This window comes from Carettochelys insculpta, chromosome 21 (assembly GCF_033958435.1).
Source record: "Carettochelys insculpta isolate YL-2023 chromosome 21, ASM3395843v1, whole genome shotgun sequence".
Classification (NCBI taxonomy): domain Eukaryota; kingdom Metazoa; phylum Chordata; order Testudines; family Carettochelyidae; genus Carettochelys; species Carettochelys insculpta.
Genome location: NC_134157.1, coordinates 23607304 through 23629373, shown reverse-complemented (window position 1 = coordinate 23629373; position 22070 = coordinate 23607304). Strand labels below are relative to the sequence as shown.

Here is a 22070-nt window from a genome sequence, read left to right as displayed (position 1 = left end):
TTTTGAATATGAATACAGCTAACTTCAATATACTTTATGCAAAACAGGAGAAGTAACCTATTATTCAAGATCTTGTAATCCCATGAATGTGTATATTCTATTTGTGTACATGTATCTTTCTTGTATGTGAGGTTAGAGGTGTAAGCTTGTATGACAATCTGGTCTTCTAGTGAAAGCCTTTGGTGATATGTAAGGAACATAAGGGCCCGGTGCTCAAAGCAATGATCTGCGAATAGCCTTGTTTTTCCTGGAAAGCTTGGATTGTGGATGGTTCTACAAAGACAGGTGACCATATCACCTAGTGCTGGAACCCAGCTTGAATTTTGAACTCTTCTCTGGAGGGTGCAGGATAGTAATAAAATCACTTTTATCATCAAAAACCCAGTATAAATAATTGTTACCTGGGTGGGGAATAACAGATGGGCATCTCTCTTTTTCATTGATAAGAGAAGAGAACTTACGAGCTCCCTCTGTGTAAAACTTTCATACAGAGTATGACAGATGAATTTGGGGCTGTGCTCCTGAGGGCTAGCCAGTCCCTGTAGCTGAGTCCTCCCAGAGCTGTTATCAGTGTCTGTGTTAATATGCTGGGTAGCGTTACCCCAACTCTGTCCCTTTGCTGTGGAGGCCACAACTTGTGGCTCAGCAGGATGGGTGGGGGCATGCAGGCGGGCTCAGTAGTAAGATCAGCCCATCAGGTGTCAGGCTCAAGGGGATCTCTGGGATCCAACCAGTCACAATCAGCTGGCACAAAAAGAACTTGCTCACCCCAGGACCACTCTGGCCTCCCTCTCACCAAAGAAGTCAAAGAGATCAAAGTCACACCACACCCCAGGAAGTGAATTAGAATGCCTGACTCCCAACCTTGTGATTGGACCATGGAACTCTCACACCAACTCTGACAGTGAATAATCATGAGACCTTAAGCACTTGCATCTGTCCCTCAGGGATTAAATTTACTAGTATTTGAAAGCATAGATCTCAACACACTGCTAATAAGATGCAAGCAACCTGGTTAAAGGCTGAGCTTTTACATCCACACTTGGTGGCATGCCAATCTTTCATCGCTTGATGGCATCTGAAGCCTGTGATTTGTTACTTCCCTCTCCTAAGCTAATTCCAGATTTAACTTCTGGGGTGAAAGAGTGGAGAATGAAACATGAATATCAAGTTTCAGCCAGAGAATGTGGAATTAGAGACTCTCATTAATACATTTCCCGTATAAACTTTTCTTTGCCACATCCTAATATGTGCACAGGTCTATATTTAAAGAGAAAGATATTAAAGAAGACTTGCCTTTTCAAGATGAACCAACTTTTCCCTCCATTCCTGCATGGGGTGGACAGGGAAGTAGAAAAAAGAAAGGGCAAATAAAAATCTGAACACTAATTTCAAAAAGCAACAAGAAATGTGAGTGAAGATGTTCAATTAGGCTAATCACCATCAAATAGAATGAGTCAAAGTAAAAATAATCACTGTGACACTATAGCAGATCTGCTCTAAGCAAGACAAAATACATCATCTGCAGAAGCGGTTCTCAATATATATTACTACCGTGGGCTGCATATGCAGCTGTGTTATGTGTAGGGTCTTGCCAAATTCATGGTCCATCTTGCACAATTTCACAATACGATTTAAAAAACTAGATGTCATTGTTTCATCTACTCAACTCTAAAATTTCAGTGTTGCAATTTTAAGGGTCCTGACCCAAAAGGAATCATGTGTGGCAGAGGGTGGGTAGGCTGCTTTGCAAGGGTTATTGTGTGTGCGTGAGGAGTTGTCGTACTGCTACTCTGACTTCTGCACAGTTGCTCATGGTGGCATTGCCTTCAGTGCTGAGCAGCTGGAAAGGGATGGATGTTGGCCAGCAGCCCAGCTCTGAAGGCAGACCCACCACAAGCAACAATGCAGAAGGAGGGTGGCACGATATGGCTACCCTTACTTCTGTGCTGCTGCTAGCAGGATGGTGCATTCAGAACTGGATACCTGGCCAACAACTACCATGCTCTGGCTGCCCAGCTGTAAATTCAGCACAAATGTACTGTTGGCAATACCAAGCAAATTTGAATATGAGTTCTCATCAGAGGCTGTCATGAGGTTCTTTCAAAAAAGAAGAACAAGTTACGCATGCTATCTGAGAATGAACTGTCTGCAACACTGACCTTTGCACCTCATCCCTCCTCCTTTCCCTCCCTCCAGACAAGAATAAATCAAGATATTCTCCTGCCTGGAAATTGCTTGTGACACAGGCAAATGAATGCTGCATCTCAGCAATGATTCTCCAGTACTGCAGCAAATTGACTATGCCAAGATCACTGTATTCAGAAGTCTCCCTCTATTAGTCAACTGTTTCATTGTGTCAACCCTATGTTTATTACCTGGTCTTTTTTTTCTAATGCCAAAGCCATTCCTTCAGCCATCTTTGCTCTGTTGGCCTGGTAAACCTCATTCTGCTCCTGAAATTTCTTCATGGAAGCTGAGAGAGAATCACTAGGTAAGTAACTGAGCTATGCAAATGACAACACTGTGTATTTACTTCTGTAAATATTGTAGGTCACAATGAAATTTAAACCACCACTGCCAGTCAACATGATCAGACCACAAAATAATCCAGAACTCTAGGATTGGAGCGGTGCATCTCTTTACATTTCCACAATGCCTGGCAGTGAGAGTGCTACCACAAACAAGAAATATCACCAGTGCTCCCATCTGGACTGTAATAATGTTGTACATTTTTTAAAAATTATCAGTCACAAGTTCAGCAAAAGGGCTTTCTAGCAACTGTCTGACTAACAGCAAATAAATCACAGATGCTTTGTTCACTTGTAATCAGGCAAAAAGTTGTGCTATTTTTACAACCAATATGTGCTCAGTATGAAGAGAAACATTTTAACTATACAGAATTTTACACTCCATCTGTGTTCAAGACAGAACTGTTTTAAAAATTAGAAAAGGAAAGAAAATAAAAGTACGTACAATCCTGATGTTTTTCTAATGCAATTTCAAGCTTCTCTTTTATCTTCTGCAAGTTTCGGACTTGGTCAGCATAATCTTGAGTAAGGAGGGGAAAGCACAGACGAGGAATGGATAGACATTAGGGAAGGAAATTAAAAAAGAAAATAATAATAAAACAAGAACAACATGAGTGGAAAGTGACAATGATTTTCTTAACTAGAAAATCATTCCTGTTAAGGAAAATTAGGCTGACCTTAACAATGAACACCACAAGCAAACAATTTTCACACAAACTATCCAGGGGTAAATGGCTGGTACAAACAGAAGGGCCTACTTACACTAACAAGAAGGAAATGACACTAAATCTGGCATGAGATAAGGGAACATTGTCACCACATTCTGCACAGGCCAGGCATAATGATTTGGTTTGACTTGTGAGTGTGAAGAACAGCCCAGGAGACAAAGTGAAGGAGGGTCAGAGAAATCCAACAGCAGTAAATTTCCTTGCTCTCTGTATTATGCCCTACCTCAGCTATGCACTATTACAGAGTGTGCATTTGGCTAGCTCTCCTGCTCTGCCAACAGAATCACACTCTTACTTTTAAAATCCAGGTCTTAATGATACAGAAGAAGCAGTGAATGTATAATACTGCCACCTTTTGATCCAATAGGACTAACAGGCCAGATTAAAGGAAGACAGTACCTCGGATGAGTGTACTTAGAAGCCCACAGAAGGATTTGTTTACAGATCTTGGAGTCTGTCCAAAGTTTCAGATATCTGTAAGACTTCCGTCTCTATGGCAGCAAAGCACTGAGACCACAAATGCTCTTAACACGTAAGGGTTATCCATTAGGAACAGGTGAGTACTTTACAATTCCACTTGCACTATAAGCTTCCTTTGCACTTCCCATATTCTAGAACTGAGCAGGGGCCTGCCAGGTCAAGTGAGAATAACCCTAAGGGTGTGCTCCACATCACACTTTGTTTCTCATGACCCTCTACGAGCCTGGGGAAGCAGAAAATAGCAAAGAACATAGTGCGCATGGGGCATGCCCAGTGCACTCCTTACACATGGGACCAGGAGCACAGAGCCTCTTTGCCAGCTGCATACCAGCCAGAGAGGCTCGTCTCAGTGGACAGTTGCCAAAAGCCATTTCTGTCCAGTTTCAGCTGCATCAAGATCCAGCCTCACCATCCCTCCCTTTTATGGGAGAAAGGTCTTTTTAGGTCAGGGGTGGGAAACCTTTTTTGGGTCAGGAGTACTGAGGGGTTGGTAGGGAGCAGGCTATGGATGGTAGTGCAGGGTCTGGGTGGGAGGTAGGCTTCAAGAGCAGAGTCTGGTTAGGAGGAGGTGAGCAGGAGCAGGGCAGGGATGCGGGCAGGATGGGGATGTAAGATGGGACAAGAGATGGGTGTGCCTATGTGGTACAGTTCTCAGTGGGGCACAGGTGTCTCTACATGGATCTGCACTCTGCAGAGCAGTGCTCCCTGCCAGCTCTGCTTCACTCACCCCCATGATTCTCGGCCAATGGCAGTGACGGAGGGGAGGGAGTGGTGCCTCAAGGGAGCGCTTCCCTGCAGTGCACAGAGCTGCTTCATCTCCTCTGCCAGGCAAGCCCACAGACTGCAGCCGGCTCTGGCTTGCCTCGATTGGGCTCACGAGGCTTGGGGCTCCCCTCTCCCCACTATGGGAGAACTCCAGTTTCAGCAGCCTTGCAAGGCTCGAGCATCAGTGCTGGCTTGCCCTGCAGCAGGGGTGGGGCACACAGCAAGCAACCGAGCCTTGTGGGATGGATGGAGACAAGCTCCAAGCTCTCTTCCCGTTTTAGATCATTTGCTCTTTCAGGGCAGAGACTGTCACCATAAGTACTGCACAGTGCTGAGCACCATGAAACCCTGAACCTAACTGGGGTTTCTGGATGCTCCTGCAATACAAATAGTAAATAAGAAATCGAACTGGGGACTGAAAGGTTCATTTAGGAAGATCACACTAATGTGCAGAGAGAACAGCAAGAAGATAAAAATGTAAAGATTCACTGCTTCCTATTTTAACATTCTGCATAGATTTTATATTGACTAAATTATACAGCTCTCAGATGCTGACCCAACAGGACTTATTATAAATATGTAATTATCTAGGCAGCAAAGAAAATTTCCATAGTAAATAAATATCAACGTTAAGGAAAATATTTCTCAGCACTGAAAGGTACCAAGTTATCATTTACATACTCATGAAACATACCAGACAGCTTGGCCTCCAGCTTTCGTATCTGTTCATTTCTTCTAAGTAGCTGGGAGGAGAGATCTTCTCTGGAGCTGCTTCCATCAGAGGCCTTAGGAGGTTAGAAATAAAACTGATAACTACAGCATGAAAGAATGATCTGGACACACTAAGGTTTTAATGATGGCAAACATTATAAGGGCTAGAAATAATAAATGATTTCCAATTTCCCATGGAAAGGAGAACAGATTTACAAAGTATGCTGGGTAAGTCAGTGCATATGGCTCTTGGGAGAAAGAAAGAGGCTATAAATGGTCAGCCCTGCAACGTGGGCCACTGACACAGAATACAGTGTTTCCCAAAATGAACAGTTGCTGAAAACAAATAGCTCAAAGTACTGGATTAATCATTTAAGGGGTCATGCAACAGGATGACTGGAAAGAGGAAAATTAAACTACACAGGTTGGAAGGGTTCAGAGCAGCAAGAGCACTGTTCTGATCAGAGACACATTTGCACATCACACATCTCTATATGACATGTACCTTGATTTTCAGTCAGTCAAGATTCTGCTTTTTGTAACCTTGTGCATTAATACTGCAGTGAAAAGAAAATATGTGATACTTACAAAATCATCTCCAGAATCGGCTCCCACAGAAGTGACGGACTCTTTGCTAATGGATCTAGGAATTCTGGCAGCTCCCCCTGGTCGAGGAGCAATTGCTGCTTCCTCTGCTATCTTCTTCTTCAGTTTTGCAAACATTTTACCACAGCTGTTGTCCTACAGCATCAAAAGGTCCCAGTATTTTGAGAGACAACCACCACCCTATTACACAGTTAATAAGTTTGATGCTCCATTTAAAGGTTCCAGAAGTCAAGATTTAATTTTAACATTCTATCCACACTCAGTCAGTTCTACTCCTGTTCCAGTTTCTCCAGAGGGTTCATGGCCTAACAGTACCTGAGAACCAGAGAGAACAAGTTTCAACACCAAATTAGATAACAGATTGTAACCAATAGAGAGTTAACTGACATGAATTTTATAATAAGGGTAACAAAAATATCCGTCAGACTACACAATTAAAAATTTAGAGAACAAGTTACCTACTGAATTGAATGGAACCACTCAAAAGTTCATTATCTGTATTATCAGAAGTGGATTTGGAGTTGTTAGTGGTGACAAGTTATGTAGATTTCTTCCCAAACAGAGATTTCATTTAGTTTGCACACAATTTTCCTCAGCAAAGCTACAGATAAGAGGCAAGAAGAGTTTAGTGAGGGGAACTGTCTGTCATTTCTCCAACATGCATTTCCTCATTTTGGTGGAAACAGATAAAATACAGGAAGTATTAATTTTGCTGTTCAGATTAAGTATATTCTGTAAATGTTTTTGCAAACAATGTACTCATAACCTGAGACTGTTATGCCCTGGTTCAAAGTGTAGTGCTGTGTTTATAATCTTAATCCCAGCAAAAAATTGCTTCTATTTTCTACTAGCTAGCACTGTGAATAAAACGTGTGTTCAGATAATAAAGCTGGGCTCTTCTGAGGTCATTCACGCTGGTAATTTCTCAAACATTTTGTTTCTTTAGAGGCAACAGAATAATTAAGTACACTAATCAAGGAGCTTTCTAGAAGTATATATTGACTTAACATAACAATGACACACATCTCACAGTAAATTTCTCTCTCTTGCCTCTCACTTTCACTGTTTTGAGTGCTTACTATGGGTTTTGACTGATACAGGGAATTACCACTGAGTCCTTCTATACTCTGAATTTTGGTGGCTCTATTTAGAAGACCTAGTAATTGAAAATAAATCTTTCTCCAACTAATCTTGTAAGCAATTCTACAGAAATTTGACAATACAGGCAACACTTCTCCTTCGTTTATCCCCATAACTTCCCCTTGCTCACATATTTTTCTGCTAAATCATCAGGGTTTTTTTGTTCTAAGGAAAGTCCTAGACTGCTACATCTGCTGTCATCGTTCAAATGTTAACATGCTGCTCTTGGAAATACTGAGTATTTACCACGTTCCCTCACTTACAAATCCTTGCTCTAGAATCAGTCCACTGATCTGCCAGGTTGATGTGCAACCTCAAGCAAATCTTCATTCCCAGCTCACTCGGACGTCCCTCCCCTGTGCTTTTCCACCCCTTCCAGCGTTGGAAGTAGCAACATAATCCCCCCTGTGAAATCAGCATTCCCAGTAGTGCCATAAGCGCAACTAACACTCCACACCCTTCTACGCACTGCGCAGGAGCAACTCCCCTTCCAAGCAGAGAAAACCGCCACTGCCCCCCGGGCAGGCAACCCCGCAATGTCCCGGACCGAGCTCTCGGCTCCCGCATGTTTTGTGAGCGCACAGGGGCCGCACAGGGACCTGCGGGCTGCGCGCCTCACGCGGGAGGGGGCAGAGCCCAGGGCTCCCCCCACCCCACGCGACGAAAGGCCGGGCTCAGAGACGCTTGCCCGGACCCGGGGGGGGGGGGGGGGCGGCGAGCCCCACGGCCGCTTTGCTCCCCTCCCCCCACGGAGGGCTCTACATCAGGCGTGTCCAACCCGCGGCCCTGGGCAGCTCGTAACGCGGCCCCACGAGATCGTAAACCGTTGACATTGTGATGTGATTTATGGACATTAACTAGCTGTGTTCTATAGTCTGTGCTCCACACGCGGCCCGGGACAATTCCTCCGCGCTCAGCGCGGCCCCGGCGAGCCGAAAGGTTGGACGCCCCTGGTCTACATCATTTCGACCGCCTCAGCCCCCGCCGCCTACGGAGGCGAGCCCGGCAGAGACGCCCCACGCTCGTGCCCGCGGAGCGGAACCGGCACCGCTCCGAGCAGGCCCGAGCGCCCCGGCCGGGGCCACCCTGCGCCCAGCCCCACCCCTAAGGCTCTCGGCGCCTCACTCACCGCGCGGCGCCCTGCCCGTTCCCCACCGCCCCCCCCGCCGGCGCCGCCGGTACTGCTGCTGCCGGAGCCGGAGGTGACGCTACCGACACCGGGAACCAGCTGTCAAGCTACCGACCCGGAAGCATAACTTGGCAGCCGGATGTGACGCAAACAAGCCTCCCGAGCCGCGGGAGTCGAAGGAGGGAGGCTGCAGGCGCATGCGCACAGAGGGGAGCGGAGGACGGGAGGGCGGTTCTCGGGGTCCCAGACTGCAGCCTCGCTTCCGCCTCGCCAGCCGTTAGCCGCGCGGGCCGGCTCCGCTCCCCGCGATGTCCTCACTGGCCAGGAGCCGGGAGAAAAGCGGGGTCTGGAAGTCGGGGAGATGTGGGGTACGGGGGGGCCTGGCCGAGAGCCGGGCGGGGTGGGGAGGGGGGTACGGGGGGGGCTGGCCGAGAGCCGGGTGGGGCGGAGGGGGAGGTGGCGGTGGGGGGGGCTGGCCGAGAGCCGGGCGGGGCGGGGGAGAGGTGGCGGTGGGGGGGGGCTGGCCGAGAGCCGGGCGGGGTGGGAGAGAGGGGGCGGGGGGGTGGGGGCTGGCCGAGAGCCGGGCGGGGCGGGGGAGAGGTGGCGGTGGGGGGCTGGCCGAGAGCCGGGCGGGGCGGAGGGGGAGGGGGCGGGGGCGGGGCTGGCTGAGAGCCGGGCGGGGCGGAGGGGGAGGGGGCGGGGCTGGCTGAGAGCCGGGCGGGGCGGAGGGGGAGGGGGCGGGGCTGGCTGAGAGCCGGGCGGGGCGGAGGGGGAGGTGGCGGTGGGGGGCTGGCAGGGCACACACAGGGGGCGCTCAGACCTGGAGGGGGCTGGCAGGAAGTCCAGGGAGGAAGCAGAGGGGGACAGGAATTAGGGAGAAAGCTGGTCCGGCGGGTTGTAGGAAGTCAGGGGGTGCTAGACTGTTCCATGCAAGTGCTTAACTGAGCACCCTGCACCTGCTGAGCATCTGTCAAAAGCAAGTCTGTTCAGGTTCCAGCTTAGAATCAAGCCGGCAAACCTGTTCCAGCCTGTGCTGCTGCAGTGACCCCCATGGGCCAGCAGCAGGGTTGGCCCTCAGGCGCAGTAGCATTGCCTGGGCCACTGAGTACCTACAGCTGCAATATGGCTATGTCCACACTAGAGCGATCGTCTGACAAAACTGCTGGTGACAGATCGTGGCCAGACTGCCAAGCAGATCAAAAGAGAGATCCGCTGTGTTGACAGAGCATCTGGACTGCCCAAATGCTCTCAACAAAAACAGCCAACCAGAAACACAGCAGGCAGAGCTGGCTAGAAGCCCTATCTGTTGACACTGGGGGGCCCCCAGTGTCGAGACTGGCGGTTGACAGTGGTGGTCTGCCTCATGGGGAAGCAGCAGAACGCTGTCAACAAGAATGCTGCATTCTCTTGGTTTACTGTTGAAACATGGATGCTCCACCATTTTTGATGGCAAAACTCTAGTGTAGACATAGCCAATGGTTAAGAAACAATGTGAGTGACCTGCATAGGAAAGGGCATATATTTCGCTGGGGAGGTTCACAGGTATTGCCTGACAGCAGAGGAATCTTAATACTCCACAATAGTCAATTCTAGTCCTGATTCTGGAAGGGAATATCATCTAATTATTCATAGAATCATAGAACACTAGGACCGGAAGGAGCCTCGAGAGGCCATCGAGTCCAGTCCCCTGCCCCGACGGCAGGACCGACCACTATCTACACCATCCCTGATAGACATCTATCTAATCTGTTCTTAAATATCTCCAGCAAGGGAGATTCCACAACCTCCCTTGGCAACTTATTCCAGTACTTGACCACCCTGACAGTTAGGAACTTTTTCCTAATGTCCAACCTAAACTTCCCTTGCTGCAGTTTAAGTCCATTGCCTCTTGTTCTCTCCTCAGAGGCCAAGAAGAACAAGTTTTCTCCCTCCTCCTTATGACACCCTTTAAGATATCTGAAAACCGCTATCATGTCCCCCCTCAATCTTCTCTTTTCCAAGATAAACAAGCCCAATTCTTTCAGCCTTTCTTCATAAGTCATGTTCTCCAGACCTTTTATCATTCTAGTTGCTCTTCTCTGGACCTTCTCTAATTTCTCCACATCTTTCTTGAATTGGGGTGCCCAGAACTGGACACAATATTCCAGCTGAGGTCTAACCAGCGCAGAGTAGAGCGGTAGAATGATTTCTCGTGTCTTGTTCACCACACACCTGCTAATGCATCCCAGAATCATGACTCTTCCTTTTATCTACTTGCTTCTGTTTGCCACCTAGGCTGTCCCCCTTTTTCCCCAGCCTTGGCATTTTGAGTCAGCTTTTTTTTCCATGCTGCCTGAATGCTCACCAGGGATCTACAGAGCCAGACGGGTTGCTCCATGTTACATTTGTGTGTGTGGTACCATTGATGAGTACAGGTGCCAGAAGGAATGACAGCAAGAAAAGCATGGTTCAGCCCTTGGAGCCTGGGCTAGAGCAAGCTCAATACAAATGGTATCAATGGAAAACTTAACAGCCAAACTAAAAATATCTAACGTGTATGAGTTCCTTGCAATTTTTTCAGACTCAACTCAGCTAAGATTGCCTTCTATAATCCTAGAAATTTAGCAGCTCTTCCAAGTCCCTGATCGGAAGAATGGAGGTCCATGCATTCGCAAGACAAGAGAGAGAGGTTTTAATATTGGTAGAATGTTTTTACTTGCCAAGCAGCTGAACTTTTTTTTTTTGCCGAATTTTATTTATTTTTATCTGAGGCCGACACAGCATGGAACATTTGAGCTTGAGTGTGTGAAGTTTGGCAAAGTTATAAGAAACTAAAAATGGGAAAAAGTGTAAAGTAACCTTAACTGTAGTGATTCATATCTGCTGTGCTTGTAGCATAATACAAACAGCCCTGAAAAGCCAGATGCCATTAGGAAGAGGTGGTACAGACTGAACCACTGTAATCTGGCATGATTTTAGTTAGCTGGAGGACCACTTAATGGGTGTGACCAAGTTTCCTGTGGTCCCATAAAGTTCATTTACAGTCAACAGTCCTGGTCTGTCTGTGTTCTTGCTATTATTTAGTTGTAATTTACCCCTAAATATCTCCTAAGAGCTCAGTAAGCAGTGGAAGCGTTGGTAATGCTGCTAGAAAATGTTGACTTCCTGTGGTCCAGCAAATTCTCTCATTCAGCGCCACTCAGGTCCTGAGGGTGCCAAACTAAAGGGTTCAACCCATACTTGATTACTAGTACCAACACACAAAGCAACAACAAGACAAAGTGCAGAAGGGATGCAACAACAAGCTTTCTGGAGGAACTTATTTCTTAACTCTGCCTAAGAGGACTTTGGGGGCTGAACATTAAGATCAGCTTCTCTTGCCAAAAATGACAGAACCTTTGCCTAACTATAAAGGGTTTCATCTGACACCACCACTTCAATGAGCATAAGCTCACCAAGAGCTGGTACAGATGTACACAAGGAAACCCAGAAATGTTTAAGCAAATAGTTTATTTTATATTGGTAATACACATAATTGCAGTGGATTTCAGATACAAAATTAATGTACAATAGCTCACAACTGATTAACGTAGTCACATTCTGAGAGAACACTTACCAATGTGAAAATGTCACACTAATAGCAAAAAAACCCACACGTCTCATATCGTCTTCAATGCAACAGATGTTACAGTATTTCATTCCCTTGGTGCTGTATCAGCTCTTTACAGAATCACAGTGTTAAATTGGAAAGTATGTTCAGTGGAATAAGTCTTCCCAGCAGCAAGCAAAAGGATGGCACATATGCAAACTACGCTTTGAAGAACAAGTTGCCGCTGGCAATTAGGCAGTTCTAAACCCACCATTACTATCTTGCTGGGATATTTTCCATTGAAACCTACATAATCTCTCAGTTTTGCACAAACTACTACATGAAGTATCATCCACATCAACAGACTTAAGCTGGAAAGAGATTTATCAGATGGGATGAAATGAGGAAACTTCCATGGTTGAGATTGTATGGCTTAAGCAATTCAGATGCGTTGAACACAGACAACAGCTTATACGGTATTGCACAAGACAGACATCAGGTTTCCACATCAACCATGTGAATCAGTGTTCGTGTATAGCATTTTCTTGGTAGCACTTCGCAGAAAAATGTCCTTTTAACATTGTAAAAACCAAAGCGACCTCAGATTCCTTCAGCACCAGAAAGGTCTCACCACAATGGTCAGACCAGGACAACTTTTTTAAAACCTCAAGTCATAACAGACAAAAACTGGCAACAAGACACGGTTATGTAACAAAAGGGAAACAGTGGCTTTGTGAACCATTATAGAGGTTTGTTGCCCAACAGCATCATCACATGCACTATCGACTAGCAGCACCTGGAACAGAATAGGTACATGTAAAACTCTTGTGCTTCCATCTCTTCAGAAAAGAGTGCCTATTAGAAATACAACTGTATATTCCCTACAAATGGCATCACAGTTCAACAACATTTTAATTACATACAAGCATTTGCCACAGTTTATTAAAATTCCTTTCATACCACTAAGGTGGCAAGTTATGACCTCCAAGCATGTTATAAACAAGCATGTTACTTTCTAATAATAATACAAATCTATAAAAATTACATAAATTATTTATCTCCATGGGAAAATGCACCAGATACCAAGTGGAGACATGCTTATTCCACACTTGGCTGACTTCGGTATTCATTAGGATTGTAATACAGAGTAAATGTTGACTCACTTTAATTACAGTAGAGAGTCACTCCATCTGTTTAAGATGGCATTACTGAGTCTGAATATATCATGATCTACATACCCTTATCCCTTCCTGCCATTGAATGTTGCTGCTGCTGTCTTGTAGTAAGTCAGCTAGAGTGGATCATCTCAGAGTGAGTTGGTTGGCATAGGCATTTTGGGTGCATGTAGTTTCCATTTGTGGAGATTTAAATATGCCTGCTACCTAGATTATCCAAACCTATCCTTATGACTCTGAATTCTCTTAAAAGGTGCCTACTCACCACAAATATGCAAAATGAAGGTTTTTGTATAACTAAACCCAGAGAAAAACCTGGAAAACCATCAAAGACCCAGCTGATAGAAGCAAACACATGCACAAGATCTGCTTCCAAAATGGCACTGCAAGGCTATGTCTACACTAGCCAAAAACTTCGAAATGGCCATGCAAATGGCCATTTCGAAGTTTACTAAATGAAGCGCTGAAATACATACTCAGTGCTTCATTAGCATGCAAGCGGCCGTAGCCCTTCGAAACTGACGCGGCTCACTGCTGCGCGGCTCGTCCCAACAGGGCTCCTTTTCAAAAGGACCCTGCCTACTTCGAAGTCCCCTTACTCCCATCTGCTCATAGGAATAAGGGGACTTCGAAGTAGCCAGGGTCCTTTTGAAAAGGAGCCCCATCTGGACGAGCCACGTCAATTTCGAAGTGCCACGGCCGCCCGCATGCTAATGAAGCGCTGAATATGTATTTCAGCGCTTCATTAGTAAACTTTGAAATGGCCATTTGCATGGCCATTTCGAAGTTTGGGGCTAGTGTAGACACGGCCCAAGAGGGTTAGAATTGATAACAGAAGCAGTAAGCTGCTAGTGGTGTTATTAAGTTGTACTTAGTGGTAAAAAAAAAAAAAAAAAAAAAGGTGGAAACTAATTTTTGATAAATGAAGTAATGAATTTTCACTCATCTTAGAAGCTCTAACTTCCTCCTGAAATCCCCAGTGGTCATATGTTGAATCTTATATCTATCATAATATGGTCTTTCCTCCCAAAGACAACAGAATGTTTTCCTGGAATGACATAGCTTCGGTGAGCTAGATACCTTGCAAGAAAAGTCAATTTGCTCCAAAAAATTCTCTTTATATATTAAGTAAAATATTTTTTTACCAAAATCTGTTATACAGGCACCTGGCTGTAAAATAATTTTGAACCAATTCAATACAAAGTTACTCTTAAGCAATAAATAATCTGATTCCCAGACAAAGGTGGGGTAGCTCCCACTCTCTGGGTGGATGGGCTGCCTGAGGTGGAGTTCCTCTTTCTGGAGTCCCATCCCCCTTTACCTTGTATTACTTTTGAACAGAGGGAGGGACAGGAGAAAGTAGTGGCACCTTGTGCTTTTTTAAAAGTTCCATTAAGCAATGCCATGCTCTGGCAAATTAGCTTAGCCCTCTTACTGAGAACCAGTAGTAAGAGAGTCCAGAAGAAATCTGCAGAGTACCCAGTGTTCCTTCTTGTAAGCAAATATTGGAGAATAGGGAACACAGTCTGAATATAAAATTAAGAACGGTTTCTGCAGCTTCATTTTGTGTGAGAGGCTTTGTTGTCCCTGAAAGACTATCTGCAGAGGAATGCCTCTGAATAGGATCTGAAAACTAATCTAGTATCTAAACTGAACTAGTAAGTGGTATTTGATGTCTGTGGCTCAAAAGCAGGAAGTGAAGCTGGGACCCAAGAGCAATGTACCTACAGGAGATCTGACTGGCAGACTGAGAAGGACTTCTTTCAGTCTTCTGAAAGACAACTCGATAATTCAAAAATCCTTTGCTCTCCTCATCCAGAATGGAATAAGTTACAAAAAAACCAAAACAGAACAAGCTGTGGTCTTTTTAAGGTGAAGGGTCTCAACAACAATGGCAAGAGACTTACTTTGCCCCCAGTATAGTGTTATGCCAGTCCTGCACACCAGCATCCTCTGACAGACACCCAGACCATACGACAGTCCATTTACACTAAGTTTGCTAGCATGACCTGTACCAAACTTGTGCCAGAAGATCACCATGGTTCTAACTGGCGTAGATCTACGAGTTATAGCATTGGTCAGAGCCTGAGTATGAATCAGTTGCCATGTTTTAATTGCTATGTTGCCTTGTACTGCCAGCTCTGTATTAAGGCTTCTGGTATACAACTGCCACCATGAAGCTATAATGGTGAGAAACTTTAGTGTAGATAAAGCATTACAATAGAAGGGCTATTCAGAGAGGTGACAAATTATTAACTCCCAGGAAGGAATTGTGTTCAAAGGTTTATGTATCTAATAAGGTTCTAATGCTAATGAATGGATAAAGGGATCAACTCCAAACAATAAGCATAAAGCCTTCATTCTCCAATATCTGCAACGCTGTATGGAATTGGGCCTTCTATTTATACTCCCTCACAGTACAAAAAGCACCTGTAGGCTCTCATGCAGGTATTGGTGTCTGTGCCCATCTTTATGGAGTCAGTTTTTTTCAAAGCTGCTAAAACTTTTAAGATCTCCAAAGAATAACAAGTTGCCCCATCTGTAGTCTCAATTCCCATTCCTAAATACGTCCTTGGAATCTTGAGAAAAACGTCTTCATTTTCTCTCTCAAAGGGTTTTCTTGCAGCCATTACTTCAGTACTATCTGCTGAAGATTATTTGTCGTGATATATTTCAGAAGGTGTCGATGCATCTTCATTTTCTGTCAGAATTTAATGCATAAACAGCAAAACTGTGGCACCTTTTTATGCTTGGAGAGGAGGTAGAAATTACTGACTTCATAAGAAGCTGCACCACCCTGTTTTTGTTGCTGTTAACATGAAAAAGCTAGGGGAAAAGGCAATAGTAATAACCTTGGCCAGATATTTTAAAGCCTAAGGAGCAGAGAAGTACAAGGCAAGAGGGACATTATATCATACCTTTACTTTATCATGGGCAGAATAAAGGAGTTGTGGCTGATGAAATCTGCAAAGCAGGCACTTGGTCAAATTTGCATATTTTCCTCTAAACGTAAGTTCAGCTTGCTCTCTCTGTATGACCTTTTCTGCACTATAAAGGCAGGTTCTCTCCACTGTTGCAAGCAAATTAAAGACCTACTTTTTTAAAAGTCAGCTCCCTTAATTCTTCCCTGCCTCTTTTATAACCATGACCCTCCCAAGATCAGTCTTTCACTTCCCAACAGTTTCTGAATATTAAATGAACAGGACAACATTTTTCTATTATGTACAAGCATGCTCTATATATAGAGCGGTATCCACATGCCCATGCATACAGTAGGTATACACGTTGGGACTGGCTCAGATTTTATGGTCAAAAGGGACCACCATGATCATGAAGTCTAAACTCCTGCACATTGCATGCCACAGAACCTCACCTACTCTCTCTGGTAATAGACCCCTAGCCTCTGGTGGAGTTACTGAAGTCCTCAAATAATGGTTTAAAGACTTCAAATTACATACACCATATACAGTGAATGAGTTAAAGTTGAATGGGACAAATTTAGAACAAGAGAAGTGAAGTTCACTCTTTGAAAATCCTCATTGTCAAGTTTGATTAACATCAAGTATTTTGAACAAGACCAACCAAATATGATAGACTATCCAAGAGAAGAAAGAGAGATGCCTTTAAAAGTGCACCTCTGAATTTTTAGAATTGGCCAGAGCGGATGACATGTTTGAATTATGACAACCTTCAAGTTCTCATTCTCTCCAGATTTCTTTCCTTCAACTGCTCATTCTTTCCATCTAAACCACACTCCCATACCAGTCCTCTGTGTATGTTCCTGTCTCACTAGACCTGCTGCACAATCCTGCGAATGGGGAGGCAGGACGAAATATACCATTTGGTGCTGTAGACACAGATGTCACACAAATGTGTTATAAGTAGGAGAGACTTATCACCATCATCATCTAAGCTGAGCAGAAAAGCATCAGGGCTTCCCATCAGTTCACAAAGCACATTCCAGAACGGCTGACCAGGACACAAACAGGGCTTGCTAACAGAATCCTTTCTCCCAAGCTCATGCACACACGCTATTCCCAGGTACAGGAAGATGAAATCAAACCACAACAGTCAAAGCTAAATATGGGATTTCAATAGGGTCAGTGCAGTTACCTGGGACTCAACTTCTAGCTTATTTAATGTTGAAGTGCAGGAGGGGAAATGTACCATGGATGCTGTCTCCTTCTCTCCCTTTGCTGTGACTACTAAGATTTCCATATAACTGCACGACTTCAACATGCCTGAATACAAAGGATGCATTGTGAAAGTTAGGGCAAAAGAAAAACTATACATCAATGCAAATCAGCCTCAAGCTTCACATTTCCTGGATTCTGTTGATTCAGGTCACACAATTATTTCAGCATGAATTGTAATATTTACATCTGCAAAAATCCCAAAACCCCACTCACTGGATGAGGCCTCCTGCACCTATTTTTAGACCCAAGTTATGTTATTTACCAACTATAAGCCACTGAAAATAGAGGATTACAGTGGTAATGCATCCATAAAATCTTAATTACAGCATTTTGAATAATGCTTCTAGAACACCCTCATGGAATGCAATCCAATTGGTGTACATGTGTACATATATAATTTGAATGTGTGTGTATACACATACATATATATATATATATATATATTTTATTATCCCAAGACCTTCCTATATACATATTTCTATACATATTTACAAGCACACACCAATGCTGGCTGCGTACTGCAAATAAAACACACAAACCCTGACTATATACACATTTATTTTAAAACTAACTCAATCTCAGCTAAAGGATGACCAAAGAACCACCACTCCACAGAAGAGAACTGCACCATCAACTGGAGGTCTGTGCAAAGAAACGATTTTTCTAATAATCGTCCACTGATTTTTAGTGCCAAGGAGAGTGAAGGACTTGGCTGGATCCCAGCATGATGCCAGCAAATGCTATGGAAGTTCTACTCCTACCACTTGCTCTGTATCACTTGTTGCTAATTTGCCTGGGACTCCCCAACAGCAGTGCTAAGTGATGGACATCAATCCTGACCTTTAGCACCCTCACCAGCTGGCTATTCCAGACTGTCATCAGAAGATGGTTACCTCACTGTGTAATTCTGTGAAGAGGACCACTGAAATAGGCACCAAGCTAAAGAAGCCACCAAATGTTTTTAAAATTGAAACACTGGACTAGACCTCAACATTAGAGGGCTACTCCAACTCCTCCTTCTCCAGCATCGGAACAATGACCACAGAACATAACAGAACAGCTTCAATATTCTACACTGGTACCACACAGTAGATTCACTAAGGACACAACAGAATCCAGCACGGTGATTTTACACAACTGGGGATTTCAGCATTAAAGTACAGAGCAGCACCCTTAGTGGACTTCATGAAGAGAGAGCACCACAGCCATGCATAAACAAAAGGCAGTCTTTCCAGAACCAAATTACTGTGCAACCTTATATTCACATAGAAACATGACAATCACAGTTTGCTCTGCTACCACTATTTCTAGACTGGTCATTTCAGGCCACTTGATAATCCACTGTGCAATTTCAGATACAAAAATTAAAATTTGTATCTCCACAGACTTGCCTGGATGAGCATTTTCAATTAAAAACCAAACCCAGGTGCCTTCAAAAATGTATTGTGCTTCAGCCTTGGCTTTGGGAGAAACTGACTCTTTTTACTGCCAGTAAGCGAAGCAGAGCCAGTTTCAAAGCTGGAGTGCCTAGAAGCCAATTGACTGGGGGTCTAGAACACTTGCTTCACAGAAGCCAGAATTCTATCGTCCCAGTTCACCACTCTTCCCCTCCATGTCACCTTTCTATCAAGTGGTACGAGAGCTTCTGGAGCTTGTTCTGAAGCTAGGGGGGCATTGCACTGGCAGCTTTACCCTCTCACTTCTCCAGCAAGCATGTTCCCTGCTTAAACTTCAAATTTGACAGATCATTAAGTTCCTTGATGCAGACTTCATAGACCACTCCCAAATGTTATCCAGGTCTAGGTGAAATTACAGTAAACCCTGAATTCAGCAGACTAATGGGAGGAAGGGGTGTACATTAATGCTCAAAGTCTGTTAAATCCAAACCTGCACAGGACTGGAGGCACCTTAGAAGGTGCACTAGGGAGTGCTCCATCTGTGACCTGGGAGGAACATAGCAGGCTGAGGAGAGAGAGCTCGGCAGTAGGCTCTTTGAGCTGTTTACAGAGCACAGCATCTGGGCTCGCCTGCCACAAGCTGCTCATCACCAGTCCAAGGCCGGGCACTCCCTCAGAAACCAAGTTTACCTCCTCCAGCCCCAACAGCTCCAGCTCTGGTGGCTCCAGTGGCTCTGGTGAGTCGCTGGCATTTTATTGGGGGAAGGAGCAGGGCTGGCGGACAGCATTCATTATTTCTGAAGTATGTTAAATCCAGGTCCATTAAATTGAGGGTTTACTATATTGTGCAGTTAAAGTGCCACAATAGAAGCTGGGATACATACAACCAATCCCCACTACTTTTGTATTGGTGTTCGTTGATGATTATGCACTTTGCACACATTTCCTCTACTCAACCTTCCTGTGGCTTATTTGGAAAATGCTGTGAGATTGCGACTCAACACTCCAGCAGGGGTGTGGGGGAAGGTGATGGGACTTCACCACATGCACAAAGAGCTGCAGTGCTCTCTGGCAGCACCTTTTAACCATCATAAATAAAAAAGCAGTTCTGTTTGAGTCACAAGGATCCCATGAAAGATCATCCCACTGTTAGAGTAAGCAACAGCAGAAGCCCCAAGAGGCTACTTTCTAGGGCTACATCTGCACTAGCACCCTACGTCGAAGTAGCCTATTTTGACGTAAGAACATCAAAATAGGCTACTTCGACATGTATCGTCCACACGTCCTCAGGGCTGGTGCCATCAATATTCAATGTCGAAGTAGCAACGGAGAACATTGAAAGGAGCTGCCCCGGAAGGAAATGCGGAGCGTCCATACACACAAGCGCTCCCCATCAAAATAAGGGGCCAGCAAAGCCCCAAGCTGCTCCCTTCAAGGGCCCCTCCCAGACACACTCGGCCTGCACAGAATGAGATCCACAGAGCCAACAACTGGTTGCAGATGCTGTGCACGCAGCTTGGACTCCCATCTGCTGCAGGAGCAGCAGCCAGAAGTCCTGGGCTAAGGGCTACTGCACGCGGCGACCACAGAGGACCGCAGGGGCTGGACAGAGCGTCTCTCAACCCCTCAGCTGATGGCTGCCGTGGAGGACCCCACTATTTTGACGTAGCAGGATGCAGATCGTCTACGCATGCCCTACTTCGATGTGAAACGTCAAAGTAGGGCGCTATTTCCATCTTCAGATGGGAATAGTGATTTTGATGTCTCGCTGCCTAACATCGATTTCAACGTAGAAATACCGCAAGGTGCATGTAGACGCGATGCGTACTATTTCAACATTGTGCCAGCTACTTCGAAGTAGCTGGCTAGTGTAGACACACCCTAGGTGCTGCTTTGCTGGCAGGGGCTAGAACTCAGAACTACTACAGGAGCCCGGTTTAACTCTGGGCACAGACTCAAAGGCAGGGAATGCAGTGGAAGACACTTACTTCATTCACTCAACAAGGTGAAAAGGGAGACACCCACTCCCCCTGCCCTCCTAGTGATTAAGAAGCTCTACTGACTGACTCAGGAGGATGGTGGCTCTGATACAAGACATGGACAGTGGGACAGATTTTGCTGAACTGAGGAAATGGGGCCAGTTTTATTAATTTTGTACTATATTCCATCAGCCTGTGGTTTATATACTGAAGCAGACAGAAGGTGACTCGTGTTCTTTCCAACAGCGCTGCTCAGTAGAAAACAAATTACTAATTTACAAGGATCACTAGATGTTAGGAGATCCCTCTGCATTTGCACTCCAAACCCACAAGTCCAACTGCCACTTGTTTTAGTACAAGTTTGTCTAACTACTCACCTAATATTGAGAAAAATATATTTGTTGTGAAGGACTATTTTATTGCTCTTGCCAGTTTGCATTATGTGTTTCCAGCTTTACCATTTCAAGTCCAAACACTTTGGGGATAAAATATTGTTTTTTATATTTGCATTTTTTGCCTCCAATTTTTTAAAACTGTATAAAAATAAAGGATTTCCATAAAGTGGGCTAAAAGTGACCAATAAGACTTTATACTTAGGATCAATTGTTGGATATGTGGTTGTTTTCAGCCACAAAACCAAAAATAAAACTCCAGGGATTCCATAGTTTAACATTTAAAAGATGCGAAAAGATTTGTTTATAAAATTGACCCCATACAGAAGGGGCAGCTGGGTTAACAGCTGTTTAGTTTTTAAAAAAATAATGGTCCTAATTTTCAAAATAAAATCAAGTAACTCCTTTTGTGGATTTTCACATTAGAAAACTGCACCATTCAAAGTCTGTGGCTAGGGAAACCCTGGTGCATGACAAAAATGTTCTTTTTAATAGTCATCAATGGTGTTTTCCAGGAACACGTTTCTAACATCCAGGATGGAAGCCAACTCCAAAATGTGTTTTTGGAGGTGAGGGTTCTCCACTGTTTCATCTCTTGGCAGCTGGGGATAAGATTCAGGGTAATTTCGAGTTTCCTGCTAGAGGAAGAGAAAAATACACAATTATTTTTATAATCCAACAGTACAGAACAAAAAGTATAAAATGCCAATTAATTTAAAAATATGCTCCTCTGTTTGACAGGCCACAGAAGTGGTCAGATCTTGGCAGAAGTGACAATGCTGATCTTCACAGCCATCTCCCTTGACACAGACAGTGGCCCCAATTTTCTAATTATCGAACCTACTGTCTATAGGTTACTGTGGCTGTAGCAAAGCCTCATTAACCGAGAATGGTCAGGCATGTTTACATGAACACATAATAAAATGAAACATGAGGAAGTAATATTTTAAATGTGTGCTGACTACATATATGATATTTTTCATCAATGCTCAAATATCAAGCAGGTAAGTTAGGACTGTGTGCCAGCACTCACAATATGCTTCAAAGAGGATGCACTAATACCATAATCTTAGACCCAGACTTCATTCCTGGCAACAGGGGAACCATCTTTCTGCCCCCTGTAATCTTTAAGGTCACAGAATCACATAAGTGTAGTACTGAAAAACCCTGCAAGAGGTCATGATGTCCAATTTTCTGCATCCAAGAAGCCCACTGTAGAACTTGCAGGACATATATACTTTGGAAATTTTTTCTAACATCTAACCTACACCTA

At 44.5% G+C, this 22070-nt stretch overlaps 2 protein-coding genes across 16 annotated transcripts in view; both read right to left on the bottom strand.

Annotated features, from left to right (window-relative positions):
• GOLGA1 (golgin A1) overlaps positions 1-8196 on the bottom strand; it is a 29938-nt gene extending 21742 nt beyond the window's left edge. For 8 of the 11 annotated variants that reach the window (XR_012648322.1, XR_012648323.1, XM_075015224.1 and 5 more), the window contains exons 1-6: positions 8091-8196; positions 5804-6136; positions 5199-5289; positions 2977-3051; positions 2379-2476; positions 1297-1329 (exon numbers count right to left, since the gene is read on the bottom strand). Coding sequence is in view for 9 of the 11 variants with exons in the window: in XM_075015224.1 (XP_074871325.1) it covers positions 1297-1329; positions 2379-2476; positions 2977-3051; positions 5199-5289; positions 5804-5938 (432 nt within the window). In the remaining 2 variants the exon portion in view is untranslated. Of the gene's footprint in view, positions 1-1296; positions 1330-2378; positions 2477-2976; positions 3052-5198; positions 5290-5803; positions 6137-6279; positions 6896-8090 lie in introns of those variants that run through there. The other 3 variants (XM_075015227.1, XM_075015225.1, XM_075015226.1) reach the window with 3 other exon arrangements.
• A 5419-nt stretch (positions 8197-13615) lies between these two features.
• The window catches only part of SCAI (suppressor of cancer cell invasion), a 106904-nt gene continuing 98449 nt past the window's right edge, over positions 13616-22070 (bottom strand). For 4 of the 5 annotated variants that reach the window (XM_075015394.1, XM_075015395.1, XM_075015396.1 and 1 more), the window contains one exon: positions 13616-21435. In XM_075015394.1, the coding sequence (XP_074871495.1) occupies positions 21286-21435 (150 nt within the window). In that variant the 3' untranslated portion in view covers positions 13616-21285. The remainder of the gene's footprint in view (positions 21436-22070) is intronic. The other variant, XR_012648341.1, reaches the window with a different exon arrangement.